Source organism: Physeter macrocephalus, chromosome 15 (genome assembly GCF_002837175.3).
Source record: "Physeter macrocephalus isolate SW-GA chromosome 15, ASM283717v5, whole genome shotgun sequence".
Classification (NCBI taxonomy): Eukaryota; Metazoa; Chordata; class Mammalia; order Artiodactyla; family Physeteridae; genus Physeter; species Physeter macrocephalus.
This window is the reverse complement of record NC_041228.1, coordinates 50,547,684-50,561,704: the sequence shown is the minus strand read 5'-3', so window position 1 is coordinate 50,561,704 and position 14,021 is coordinate 50,547,684. Positions and strand designations below refer to the sequence as shown.

Here is a 14,021-nt window from a genome sequence, read left to right as displayed (position 1 = left end):
AGAAAAGAAAGAAAGAAAGAAAGAAAGGAAAGAAGGAAGGAAGGAAGAGAGGAAAGAAAAAAGGAAGGAGGAAAGAAAGAAAAAAGAAGAAAAGAGAGAAAGAAGGGAAGAGAAAGAGAAAGAAAGGAGGCAAGAAAGGGAGAGGGGAAAGAGAGAGAGAAGAAGGAAAGAAAGAAGAAGAAAGGAAGAAAGGGGAGAGAGAAATACAAGGGAGAAATGAAAGACTGTCATGCCAGTTCAGGAGCAATATTTTGACCTTTAGAAGAATTCTATGAAGGGAAGAGGAGGGAACTTTATAGAAATCTAACTGGTTGCCTCAGCCATGCTCTGGTGTCATCCTTTGTGGCCCAAATTAAAGACTTTACTATGACATAAAAATGAAACTCTGGATGGCTTGGGCATAATTGTAGCAAAGTGATGGTGATTTGTAGAAATTGCCTACATGTATAGGATTTCCCTGTATCAAAGTGGAATGATACAAGAAAGTTTTAATCCTGAGTCTAAAAAAAAAATGCCATTTATGTTTATGATTACCACTGAGGAATGATAGATTTTGCCAGAAGGAAGGACCTTTTATCATACTTCTTTCCTGAAGTGTCTGGGAGTAGGTGTTGAGGAGGGCTGGAGTGCTCTGCTAGGTAGAGGCATTCTAATTTGGAGTTGTGGAGCAAGTCAGGAGTGAGGAAAGGCAGACAAAAATGGGGTAGAAAAGAAGCAAGAATAGTCAGGAAATAATTGAAGGAAGGTGTGCACTGAGTGAGGAGAACCCACTGGTCCTGGGCATGGGGGTAAGGACATTTAAGAAAGAAAGATCTATTAATGGATTTCAAGTACCTGTGTCATATGTGATACAAACACCTAAGATAAGCTCAGCATTTGATGAACTCTACTATACTTACAAATGTTCTGAGTACTTGGTTTAATTTAATTTAGTTTTGCTGAGGAGATATAAGAAAGGTTGGTTTTACTTCTAGATAAATAAGACATGGAATAAAGAGAGTATTTAAGGAAGAAGCACAGTGGCAGAGGTAACATCAGAATGTAATCTCCTAGGAAATTGCTGAAATTTTAGGAAGAGCTTTCTACTTGCACGAATTTTCATGGGAACTTATTTAGATTTTAAGGGGCCAGTAGATCCCTGCTGATACCATCTGTATTGCATGGAATTACCGACTAATATCCCAATAATGGAAAAATGTGATACCATCAGTTAAGAGTTAGGTAGTGGACATGGTGAAATTATGAGTTCAGCTGAAGAAGTAATGTAGATGGTGATGTCTTATAAATCCTATTCGTCAAAGACCATATGCAACTAAGGGAGAAAAGCCATCTTTGATTCAAAGGGAGTCAGTTCTATGGTTCAAAAGGATATGGTTGAAAGTTTGGAGTTTCTTCCAGGTTGTATAATATTGTTGGCAGGAAATTTGCCTCCCTGTCTCTAAATTGGTCCTTCCATTTCCCCAAATTAGGGGTTCCATTCATTACTTAGATTAGCCCTATGGGGTTAAGACTTCCTTGAGGAGATTAATATAAAATCAAAAGAGAAATTCTGAAAATTCACAGGCCACATTTTCTCTGCATTTAATTCTTCTCTTCAATAAATCAAAGTTGATCTAAGAATGAAATTGTTTTTATAAGGAAAGCTGTTTTGCTATAAGAGCGAAGGTGTTGCATCAGGAGAGCATCATGGACATCTGAGGCTGCTGATGAAGCACTCTGTAGCTCAGCTGCTGAGGGGCACCACCGGGGGCTGATCAATAAGAACAAATGGATAAGCAACTATGCTGAGGGGACATTTAGACTATAAATACCTAGAATCGTGAGGACTATCTGAGAAAGTTTGGCCTCAGCAAGGCGACTCTGCTCATCAAAATAGGTCTCTGAAGACCTTGGGGCATTAGCTTCCTGTCAGGGTAAGACCTTTTACCAGCAACGGTGAAAACAGTTCAGCGGCCCCACCAAGATCATTTAACCGGTCAACACTTGAGTCTTCGTTCCCTAGCAGTGTGCTCCAACAGCAACATTCGACTTTTGCTTTTGTGCCTTCAGCTTGTGGTTTACTAAGCCAACTCTCCTGGGAACAAACTGTTAAAAAGGTACACCTCACCTAAATTTGGACTTTTTAAAAAAATTATCATTGGTTTGGAGATTATTTATTTATTGGCTTCTTAAGAGACATTATTCTGGGACTTCCATGGTGGTCCAGTGGACTCCGTGCTCTCAATGCAGGGGGTCTGAGTTTGATCCTTGGTCAGGGAACTAGATCCCACATGCCACAATTGAAAAAAAAAGATCCTGCATGCCGCAACTAAGACCTGGTGCAGCCAAAATAAATAAATATATTTTTTTTTAAAGCCTCAACTTAAAAAAAAAAAGTGACATTATTATAATTCCTGCAGTAAACTTGTGTTAAACAAAATATTGGCAAAGACAAATCAATCAATCAATCAATCAATCAAAATTAGGTTCAGCTTGAGTGACACTACAGCTGAATAACTGGAATGGGGTTTATCATTATTTCTCAACAGTCAATAATAATCATTAATTCCTATATAGAGGTCAGGTAGAGAGCATTAGTACTGAAAAAAGGCTGTCTATAGAATGTGGAAATGGGGCTGGAAAAGGAACTAGATGAAAGCCATTGAGGTGACTGCATGAGAGCTCGACAAATAGTTAATTTAAGAATGCTGAGCAAAATCAAAGATCAGTTAAAATTAGATAATGTAGATTTGTAATCACCCAAGTGTGTGACCAATTCAGCAATGTTCTGTGGGTGGAAAAAGTAGGGTGATTAAATGGAAAAATGGAAATGATTCATACCTGGGAGCTGAGATAATGAACACAATGAACTCTGCTTGGGCTGGGTGTTCAAGAAATGTTTGCTGAATTTAATTGTGACTGGAGGGAATTTAGGTTATAAGAAAAGGCAGAACGTGGTATTTGATCATTATTTTATAAATATATGTTAATATACTGCTATATTAAAAGTTGTCTTTAGATATCCCAAGTTTTTGATTTGAGGCTCAATTTCAATTAATCCTTAGGAGGTAAATCTGTGAAATAATCTTCTCCAAACAACTTAACTTTCTTGCATATTTGTATAGCTTGTCATATATTCAGGAAAATGTATTGCTGCTTTATTCTGTAGAGTACATGTAAGTCCAACTGTTCATTTTTAACTGTGGATTTTCTATTGCTCTTTGGAAATGAAAGAGAAGACTTTGAGTTTGTCAAGGACATTAATTCAGTAGAAACCAGGGAAATATTGCTTACCTCTGTCTAACCTTAAAATATTCTTTCTTATATTATAAGGGATGACAGGATTCCAATGTTGACTGTCAAGAGTTTAAAATGGAACTTGCCTTCAACTCTCCTCAATTTTAACTTTAGGTATGTTGGCAATGTGTGGGACAAAGTCAGCACTCTTGCTCAGCATGAAATAAAGTCTGCAATTCACCAACTTTCATCCTGGGGGTGGGGATTTACCCATTGTTATTTCCCTGGTTTGGCATTAATGATAATTAAGCTAAAATCAACAGATAGAATTAACTTAGTGTACTTGAAGTGACTGAATTTAATTTTTATTTTTATGTCAGGATGACTTCAGTTTCTTAAAAAAGTGATTGAAGAATCCTACAGAAAATATCTTTAGAAAGAGTATATATATTATTCTGGCTGTAACTACTACTTAGTAAAATTTATATGCATTTACAAAAAAGTGGTGGAGGGGGTTAAAGAAGGATTTTGAAGAATGATAAAAAAGCTTGTAAGAGCTCTGATCCAAGGATATATGGAGGATAAAGTTTTGTGATGGCCTCTGGACTAATCAGATCTGGGTTTGAACTTCAGTTCTGTAATTTGGCAATTATGGTACCTTAAGAAAATTAAGTCAAACTTTGAATCTTAGTCTCTTCATCTAAAAATGGGGACATACTTTAGAGTGATGTTGGAGGATTGGATGAGATAATGCATGCAAAATTTTACTTTATTTTGCTTAGTGTTGGTGCTAATCCCTATCACCTGAATTTACTGAGGCATTAAAAAAAATCTAGAATACAGCCCATTAAAAAACACTGCTATCTATAAAAACTATATTTTGCACTATGAATGGCTCTTTTACCAATGTATGATTTTGTAATACATACATTGGTCATTTGGAAAACATTGGTCCATTGAACTATGCAGATCTTGCAAATGTAGACATGTTTCTTTATGTAATATTTGAAAAAAAACCACAATTGTGATATTGTTAATATAACAACTGATCTCATCAGAGAAGCCTTTAAGTACTGGGAAGTACAAGTTTTCCAAACTTCTAATTTTCACTTGAAAGCTTGCATTTTATCATTGGCAACATATGCTGTATCTTCCTCGAAGTGACAATCCACTTCACTCATTTTTGAAAAAATATATCCTAAACATCCAAGTCAATTATTGTAGCTGGTTGGTTGTTCTTGCAAGTAAATACACAGCACAATGAAGAAAGTGGATAATTCAGCTTGCAACTCAGTAGTAGAAGCACTTTTATTTGAGACAATTTCTTTAGAATGCCACAAAAATACTTTATCTGCACTTCTCATTTTGTCACGCAAAGTATCATAAAGAAGTGTACTCAAGGGTCAAAGGGTTAAGATTAAGTAAAATTACTGTTTTTCTGGTTTTTTAAAACTGCAAATGTGTGGCAATGAGGAATTAGATGCTACTAGTTTGATGCCATTGTCTTGATTCATGCTTACATGCAAAACAATGCCAAAAACATTTAAAAGTCGATAGCAGAGAAAGGAATAGAGTTACAAAATTACTAGTGCTCTATGGTATCTATCCAATTCTAAAAATAATTTCGTGCATCCATATAATTTACTTGGAGTAAAAATTAATTCACAAATAATTGGACATGGTGATGCCAAAAAAATATGAATAGATTAATAGAGAATATTTATCTGCTGAATAGAGGCTATGCCTATTTGGCAGGGTAAAAATATTTTTGAGTAAAATTTAGCATTTTTAGAAGTTTCTTCTCCAGAAAAATTCCTTTTAGCTTCTTACTGGAATAGTTTTTGTCTAACTCTTTGTCATCTTATATGTCTCAGCTTAAATCTCTCTCTCTGAAAGACACTGTCTTTTCCTGGCAAGCAAAGTTTTTATATTCTTTTACACTCTAATAAGCACCCTATGGTTGTTTTCACAACGTGTATAAATTCTTCATATCACTTTTAACATCTTTCAATAGCACATTTACAAGACTGATTATTCTATTAGTGCCTTCCTGCATTAGATATTAAGGAATATAAAGACAGAAATACAATAAATGTTTTGTATATTAAACTTTTACTCAGCATCTTTACCGAATTCTCTTATTGATTCTAGTATCTGTAGATTCATTTGCATTTTCCATGTATATAATATGTCATCTGAAAAAATAATACCTTTACTTGACCTTTCCAATTTGTACACTTTTAGTTATATTAATTTTAATGCCCAGGACCTCCACAATAGTATTAAATAGGTTAGAACAGTATGCACATTTTGGTTTTGATTCCAGAGACAAAGTTTTAATATTTCACTCTTAAGTGTTGTATTTTTTGAAAGTACTTTTGTCATATTAAGAAAATTCACTTGTGTTCAGTTTGCTAAGATTTTGATTACAAATGCATATTGTATCATATTAAATATTATTTAGTTATTAATGTTTTTTCTCCTGTGTACTGTTAATGTGTTGAATAACATTTCTGGAATAGTTTTCCTGGTGTAATCTCAACTAGGCTATGCTATATTTGCTTTTAAAATTATCACTGGATTCAGTTTGTTAATATTTTTCTCCAGATTTTTGCATCATGATATTGGCTTATAATTTTTGTTTCTTGTAAAATCCTTGCCAGATGTTGATATCAAGACTATGTTGATGTCATAAAACTAGACAGAAAGTATATATGACTTTTCTATTTTCTTGAGGTGTTTGGTTTTATTATTTATTAAGAGTTTGTAGAATTTATCAGTAAGGCCACTTTGGCTATGAGTTTTTTTGTGAGGAGATTCTTATTTAATAGTTATATTCTTTAAAATATCTAGAAAAATTCAAATTTTCTATTTCTTCCTGTGTCAGTTGGTAATTTGTACTTTTATAGCTATTTTTTCCTTTCATCTAAATTTTCAAGTTTATTAGCATGAAAGTTTTCATAGTATAATCTTTTATTCTATGGGATGTGTGATGAGGTCTCCTTTTTCATTCCTGATATTATTTATTCCTGCCTTCTCTCTTTTTGTACTTGACTAATGTTTTGCCAAGTTTATTAGATATGTTTGTTCCAATTTTATTATATACTTATATACTTCTACTTATTTTGGGTTAATTTGCTCTTCTTTTTTTACTTTTTGAGATAGATCCTTAGCTCATAGATTGTCAACTATTTTTTCTAAAAAACTATATGCATTTAAAGCAATAAATTTCTTTCCATTTATTTTCATCGACACCTTTGTATCTACCACCCAAAAAATCCTTAAGATGGTCAACTGAAAAAAAAGAGCTTATTAAAGTAGTTGATTACTGAGGAAAAGAGAAAAATAGTTTATGCAACCACAATGATCAATAAAACTGAATTTTATTTAAAAAATCCTAAACATATCGGTTACAGAAATATTATTACATATATACAAGTAACATAATAGTGCAAATATTACATATCTTGGAACAATCTTATCATGTAACAAGTAGGACTTGTATGAAAGAAAAAAAATCTTTAGAGGCCTGAGAATAACACAAAGGATTCAGTTATCACATTAGACTTATGAGAATCAGAGATTTTACCCAGTATAAAATTTCACTAAAAATTTAAAGGTACAGGTAATTGTGAAACACAGAAACATAGAGAAGTCTAAGATTACAAACATAGCTCCAGAAAAGATGTGAATCAGGTCCACAACCTCCTATACTCCCACTTGCCTTGGCAACTTGCACATTTATTAATCTCGAATAAAATGATTTTGAATTTTATATGACTGAAAATGTTAGATTATATATATTGAATTGTTGCTAGTTTTAGTATATAAATATAATGATGAGGATTATTTTCTACCATTTCCCAAAGAGCATAGGACACAACTTAATCAATCAGTTAATTAATTAATATATATGACCATCTATTTCCTCCTGTTGCTTTTGGTGGTTTGGTATCCCCTTCTTGGCTTCAAATATCTTAAATATCATTGGGGACTATTCTGAATCCTTTGGTTGCCTTGAGATTTTCAATGTAAAGGCAGGAATTCCAGGAATCTCTTGCCTTGGGCAAATATGATGAACTTGAACCAGAAGAATACTGGGTCCATGGGGACTCACTTTCTAAATTTCCCTCACAAAGTTTACCATGTCTACCTCCACCTTGCCCTCCAGTCCACAGACCTCTCTCCTCTAGAAGATAAGAACTCTATTCCATTTGCATTTGAGAATCAGAGCTGGGGGGAGGAAAGCAGCCAATTGCTTTATATCTGAATCTTAACCATTGCTGAGTTTTACTGTACTTACTATTTATAGATGTAACTAGGAATAGAGTTTTAAATAGTGTCCTAGGTCTCTATGGATAGAATGGCTGAGCTTCTGTGAAAGTGGTAGAAGGGGAAATGGATTTTGGCTCTTAATTTATCTTTGTAAATTATGCTAAATTATCTTTTTTCTGTATATATCAGATAAGTAAGTTTTGCTATTAAGTTTTAATGTTCTGTGAACTTTAGATTGCAAAAAACTCTTTCCAGCTATACTGGAAAGTGGATATGAGTGGTTAGACAAATTATATAAACTCTTTAAGCTGCAGTTTCCTCGTCTTATTAAATTGGGGATCATATAGTTTATTTCACTTAGTTAATGTTAATGAGATATATGTATATAATGTTTAATATAGTAGCCAGCACTTTTAAAAGGACTCAGGTATATGTTAGATGTTAATGTGATGATTGTTATTGTTATTCCACATAATGTTTATCTTATATTTAACTTAAAAAAATCTTTTCATGTATATAGTTAAAGGTGACTAATCTATGATCATTTGGATTTTTATCATCTCCTCCACTATTTTTTTTCTTAAGGGTGGACAACATTTGTTAGATTGCTTTTCCTTAGGTTTTTTGTTTGTTTGTTTGTTTTGTTTTTTGCGGTATGCGGGCCTCTCACCGTTGTGGCCTCTCCCACTGTGAAGCACAGGCTCCGGACGCGCAGGCCCAGCGGCCATGGCCTAAGGGCCCAGCCGCTCGGCGGCATGTGGGATCCTCCGGGACGGGGACACAAACTCGTGTCCCCTGCATCGGCAGGCGGACCCTCAACCACTGCCCCACCAGGGAAGCCCTCCTTAAGTTTTTAGTGACCTCTTAATAGGAAAGCTCTGAGCTGGAAGGATAAATGGGAAATGGTCATTCATTCACACATCTCTTAGGGACTTAGTTGTGTAACATACTATAGCACAAGAATGAAGTATGGTGGCTGCTTCCAAGACGTTCATAATTTACCAGTTGGAAACAAAAGTGAAAAAAAAGTACTTTTATTATTAGTGCCAAAAAAACCCCCCAAAACACAAAACACTGAAAAACAACTGTAAGAGTGTAAAAGAAGGGTGACCATTGACTTGAAATATTTCCCTAAATATATGCACCTAATTTATTACAGAAGATGTTTCAATCACTTAGGACTGTTATATAATACCTACAATCAAATTCTGTACATAGAAAATATGTTATATATGTGTTTAATTGCATTATTAATGACTGGAAAAAAAACAGGCATTGAGAAGGAATATATTATTAAAATGCCAAATTACTTCAGAACAGTGCATTTCTACTCTTGACAGTAAACAGTCATGTCAGCAATTTTTATACGAAATACAACACCATAAAATATTACGCTTCCTTGTTTAGAAAACCTGCTGAAGGCACAGCAGAAAGTAAACCCCAACAACCTGATGATTCTCACAACATATCTGTCCATGTTAAAAAAGCACATGGTGGCCATACTTTATATGGACCAAAAAAATCTGAAGAGAAGTTAATAGAATTCATGGCTATCTTAAAGAAATTGTATTTTAAATATATTACTTCTTGTAGTAGAATAATTCTTTTGAATAGATTTTTTTAAAAGTTAGTTGTTTGCAGCTAAGTGTACTTTATTTACAAACTAGCACTAATGACTGACTCAGGAGAGCTGGAAATACTGGAGACTGATTCTAGATGAGTGCAATTTTCATCAATTCAGTCTTCATGGCATGGAATGGATATGTTGGTACTATATCCAATTGTGACACATCATTTTAATTTTAAGCTGCAAGCAAAATAGGTGTTATTTACTGATTATGCTAAACCAAAATTATGTTTAAGATTTCACTAACTTATGGTTAGGCAGTCCTTCACAAATTTAAACTGTCTTCCCCAACAAAGAGCCTTTAAATAAACTTTCCTCATATTCTCTTTAATTTTCTGGAGTGCTTTGTGCTGTGACTGGGGTACAATTGCCTGAAGGAGATGAAGATGGATAAAAGGGGGATTAAATCTGGGTGGAGGCTGGTTATTAGATATGGTATTGGATTTGTGAATACAACTAAAGTTGAAAGGAAACCACAGAACAGTGTTGGATACTGGAATTGAGATTGACAATAGAAACAAGGCCAGAAGTAAAAGTATCATACTAGAATTGAGGCTAAAAGACCAGTAGGGTGGATGAAAAATGAAAAATCTGGTATTTATGTTTGGAGAAATACACTATGAATTCTCTGCCATAAGTACTTTTCTTCAATTGTAATTGCAAGTTTGAGAAAATATAGTCAGAGCTTCCAGGAAATTTGAGAATGGTCAGATTTCTGATACCTTTACTTATAAGAATGACAAAAAATAAACACAACAAAGACTAGTTACTTTATAGGAAAGCATGTGTGAGGGAATTGTAGAGAGAGACATCATAACCACCTGCCATACAGGGGTACAGTTAAACTGGTAAGCTGTAAAAAATAGGGAATTTAACTAGAATGTGTTCAGTGAATGTGTTAAAAATATACTTGATAGAAAAATCACTAAAGCACTGAAAATTATTGGAGCTATAGGATGCTATGGCCATTTTCATTCTTAATGAAATGTCAGCCATAATGTTGAATAAAAATGTACTGGATTAAAAATTTTAAGTGTCTAGAAACCCATGAATCACTCGCTGCTGATTTCAGATTGTGCTGGGCTGCAGAATTTTCAATGGATTTTCAACCCTCATCTTTCTGAAAATTAAAAGGTAGCAGTTTCTGGATAACAAAAACGTTCTTATCTTAGATGCAGGAGGAGCTCAAGTGGCTATGGTTCTCCAGCAAGGTGTCAAAATACTAGGAAGTAAATCTACATTCAAATCAGGATGGAAACAAGAAATGGATGAGAGCCAAGCACCATGTGAGCAATGGACTGAAGTGAAAATGGGTAATGGTAGAAGGTTATCTAAACACAAGGGAGAATAAACAAAGAAGCTACTGCTACATCCTGATGTGGACCTTGGTGGAGTCCATATAACAACCAGTCTCCAAATACTGTAGACAATAGATGCTGGGACAGTGGTAATCTCCAGAACCCATTCCTCACTCACATGTGACACAATGGGTGGGTGGGTGGGCAGAGGAGATCCTGAAGTACTGCAAGCTCCCACTTTCAGTGGCTCAGAATTGTCCAAATGTGACTCTTCAGAATGAGGGTCTTGACTGCTTCCAATGAGTGGGACTGTGACACCCACTGAGTTAAATATCAGAGTAAATGAGGAGGAAACTCACCTTTATGAGATGTTTAATATTCACACAAAGCTTTAAAATATACACATAAAATTTCTGATTGAATCCTCACATCAATGCTTTGAAGTGGATATGATAAACTAGTAAGTAAAAGAGCAATGGATGTGCTAAATCCACAATCTATGACTGTTCTACAGACATGATTTTTATCTTCTTGTCTCCTTGGTATATGAGTGTATTTGTTTTCTATTATTGTGTAACAAATTACATAAATATAGTGGCTTGAAACAACATACATTTATTATCTCTCTGAACAAAGTTTAGCTGCTCATGTCTCAGAAGACTTCAATCAAGGTATCTGCCAGACTACACTCTTTTCCAGAGCATGAGGTCCTCTTCCAAACTCACGTGTTGTTGGCAGAATTTAATTCCTTTTGGTTCTAAGACTGAGGTCTTTACTTTCTTCCTGGCTCTAGATGAGGGTTCCTCTTAGCTCCTAGAAGTCACACAGGTCCTTGCCATATCATTCTCTCTCAGACCTTCTCACAACATAGAAGCTTAAATCTTCAAAACCAGCAATGGAGAGTCTCTCTCTCTCTGTCTGTGTCTCTGTCTCTCTAGCTCTCATTCTGCTAAGATGATGTCTTATATAACCTAATTAAAGGCATTCATAGTCCATAACCTTTTCCATAGTCTATTGGTTAGAAACAAATTATTGCTTTTGCCTCCACCCCCCAAAAATGCAGGGAGAGGTGACTGAGGGTCCCCTTGGGGTGTGTTAGCCCTATTTGGTAACATTATAAATCTCATTGTGACTCTGTTAATCACATTTGTAATGGGTCTGTATGCTTTATGTATTCACACAAAAGTAGTTCAACTAAAATCTGTTTAATTGATGGGTAAGTTGTCTATAAGCCCTCTGTTTATCTTTAAATGAACCATTATCAGATGCACAGAATATTTGAGTGATGTCATTTAATACATTTAAAAAAGTAACTAACTTATACTCTCTAAAATTCTTCACTTTCTCATCCTACTTGAAAAAATATTTTAAAATATTTATTTAATTAATAAATTTATTTGGCTGCACTGGGTCTTAGCTGTGGCACAAGGGATCTTTAGTTGCGTCATGCAGACTCTTAGTAGCAGCATATGGGATCTAGTTTTCTGACCAGGTATCGAACCTGGGCCCCCTGCATTGGGACCGTGGAGTGTTAACCACTGAACCACCAGGGACATCTACCTATCTGAAATTTTAACAAATTAATTTTGAGTAACAGTAATCTCTTTTTAAAGAAATGCAAATATGCTTGACAAGATTAAGAATATCGATTATTGATAATTTGGTGTATTTTGGCTTAATCATATCGATTACTTCTTAACTTATACTTCAGTTCAGCAACTCTGAGTAAACAGTGCTAGATGGGAGGAAGGATAGATGACGTTGAAACATTAAAATTGTTGCAAAGGGCATGTATGGGGAATGTCACCAGAGAGGAAGCGTTTGAGTAACTACAGTACACTGTAATAGGGAAGTGTGTGTGGAGAACAGACAATGGAAGGGAGAGAGAGAAAAAAGAGAATTGAGAAACTTTCTGTTAAATTTTGTATTTTGAGGTATATCAGATTGAATATAAGCTTATCATATGTGTTAGTTAAATTTTGTATTGTAAACGACAGAAACCGATTCTGGCTAATTAATACAAACAACCAAAAAAAGGGAGGGGGTAGAGGGGGAACCTGTGGAAGAATATTGGATAGCTCCCAAAATGGAGAAGAAGTATTAGGTGCTGGATATGATATGCACCTCTGGATATCTCTTTTTTATTTTTAAACTTTTAATTTTATATTGGAGTATAGCCAATTAACAATGTTTTGATAGATTCAGGTGTACAGAAAAGGGATTCAGCCATACATATACATGTATTCTTTCTCCCCCAAACTCCCCTCCCATCCAGGCTGCCACATAACATTGAGCAGAGTTCCCTGTGCTCTATAGTAGGTCCTTGTTGGTTATCCATTTTAAAAATAGCAGTGTGTACATGTCGATCCCAAATTCCCTGACTTTCCCTTACCCCCATCCTTCCCCCCCAGTAATCATAATTTCGTTCTCTATGTCTGTGAGTTTGTTTCTGTTTTGTAAATAAGTTCATTTGTATCACTTCTTTTTAGATTCCACATATAAGGCATATCATACAATATTTCTCTTTCTCTGTCTGACTTACTTCACTCAGTATGACAATCTCTAGGTCCATCGATGTTGCTGCAAATGGAATTATTTCATTCTTTTCAATGGCTGAGTAATGTTCCATTGCATATATGTACCGCATCTTCTTTATCCATTCCTCTGTCGATGGGTATTTAGGTTGCTTCCATGTCTTGGCTATCGTAAACAGTGCTGCAATGATCACTGGCATGCATGTATCCTTTTGAAACATGTTTTTTTCCAAATATATGCCCAGGAGTGGGATTACAGCATCATACAGTAGCTCTATTTTTAGTTTTTAAAGAAACCTCCATATCATTCTCCATAGTGGCTATACCAATTTACATTCCCACCAACAATGTAGGAGGATTCCCTTCTCTCCACACCCTCTCCAGCATTGGTACAACACTGGACTCAATCAGGTACAACTATTTTTGATTGGGGGTTATTAGGCTCACACTTTAGTTTCAGGGATAGGGAGTCAGATTTTTGTAGTTTGTTTTCAATACTCACCTCTTGAATAAATGCTGATGGGGGCTGTACATTATAATTTACAATTTTACTGAAGTTATATTCAATTGGTAAGAGATAGCATTTTAAAAGAGAGTATTTCAGAAAGAGGGGAAATGGATCATGAATAAACAATATTAAAAACAATGAATTAATATATGCATTGGAATTTTAATTTATAAATAATTTTGATTTTATTTTTCATTTATAAATGAATTCAATATATACTTTTGTATTCCCACATGTTTCTGAACATACTCTTGGTATTGGGACTGCAGTGGTGAACAGGAAATATTTTTGCCCTTGTGGGGAGCTTATGTTCTAATGTAAGAGAGATAATAAACACATATATATTATGTTAGTGATAGGTATTAGAAACAAAAACTAGTGATGAATAGGTGTATAGGGCATGATGGAAATGATTAGAGAAGTCAGATAATTTAATGAAATGAGAGAGATAGTGAGTCAAATATCTTGGAGAAGTGAATTCCAGGCAGAGGAAACACAAGTGCAAGAGCTCAGGATGGCAAATGTGCTTTGCAAATTGAAAAAAATTAGCAAGGGAGGCCAGT

General features: G+C 34.8%; 1 protein-coding gene across 1 annotated transcript in view; it reads left to right on the top strand.

The window, feature by feature from the left end:
• Positions 1 to 14,021, top strand: part of CNBD1 (cyclic nucleotide binding domain containing 1) — a 438,365-nt gene that overhangs the window by 72,317 nt on the left and 352,027 nt on the right. Inside the window, 1 exon segment of the mRNA XM_024126961.1 lies at positions 8,899 to 9,057. Within this exon segment, the coding sequence (XP_023982729.1) occupies positions 8,899 to 9,057 (159 nt within the window).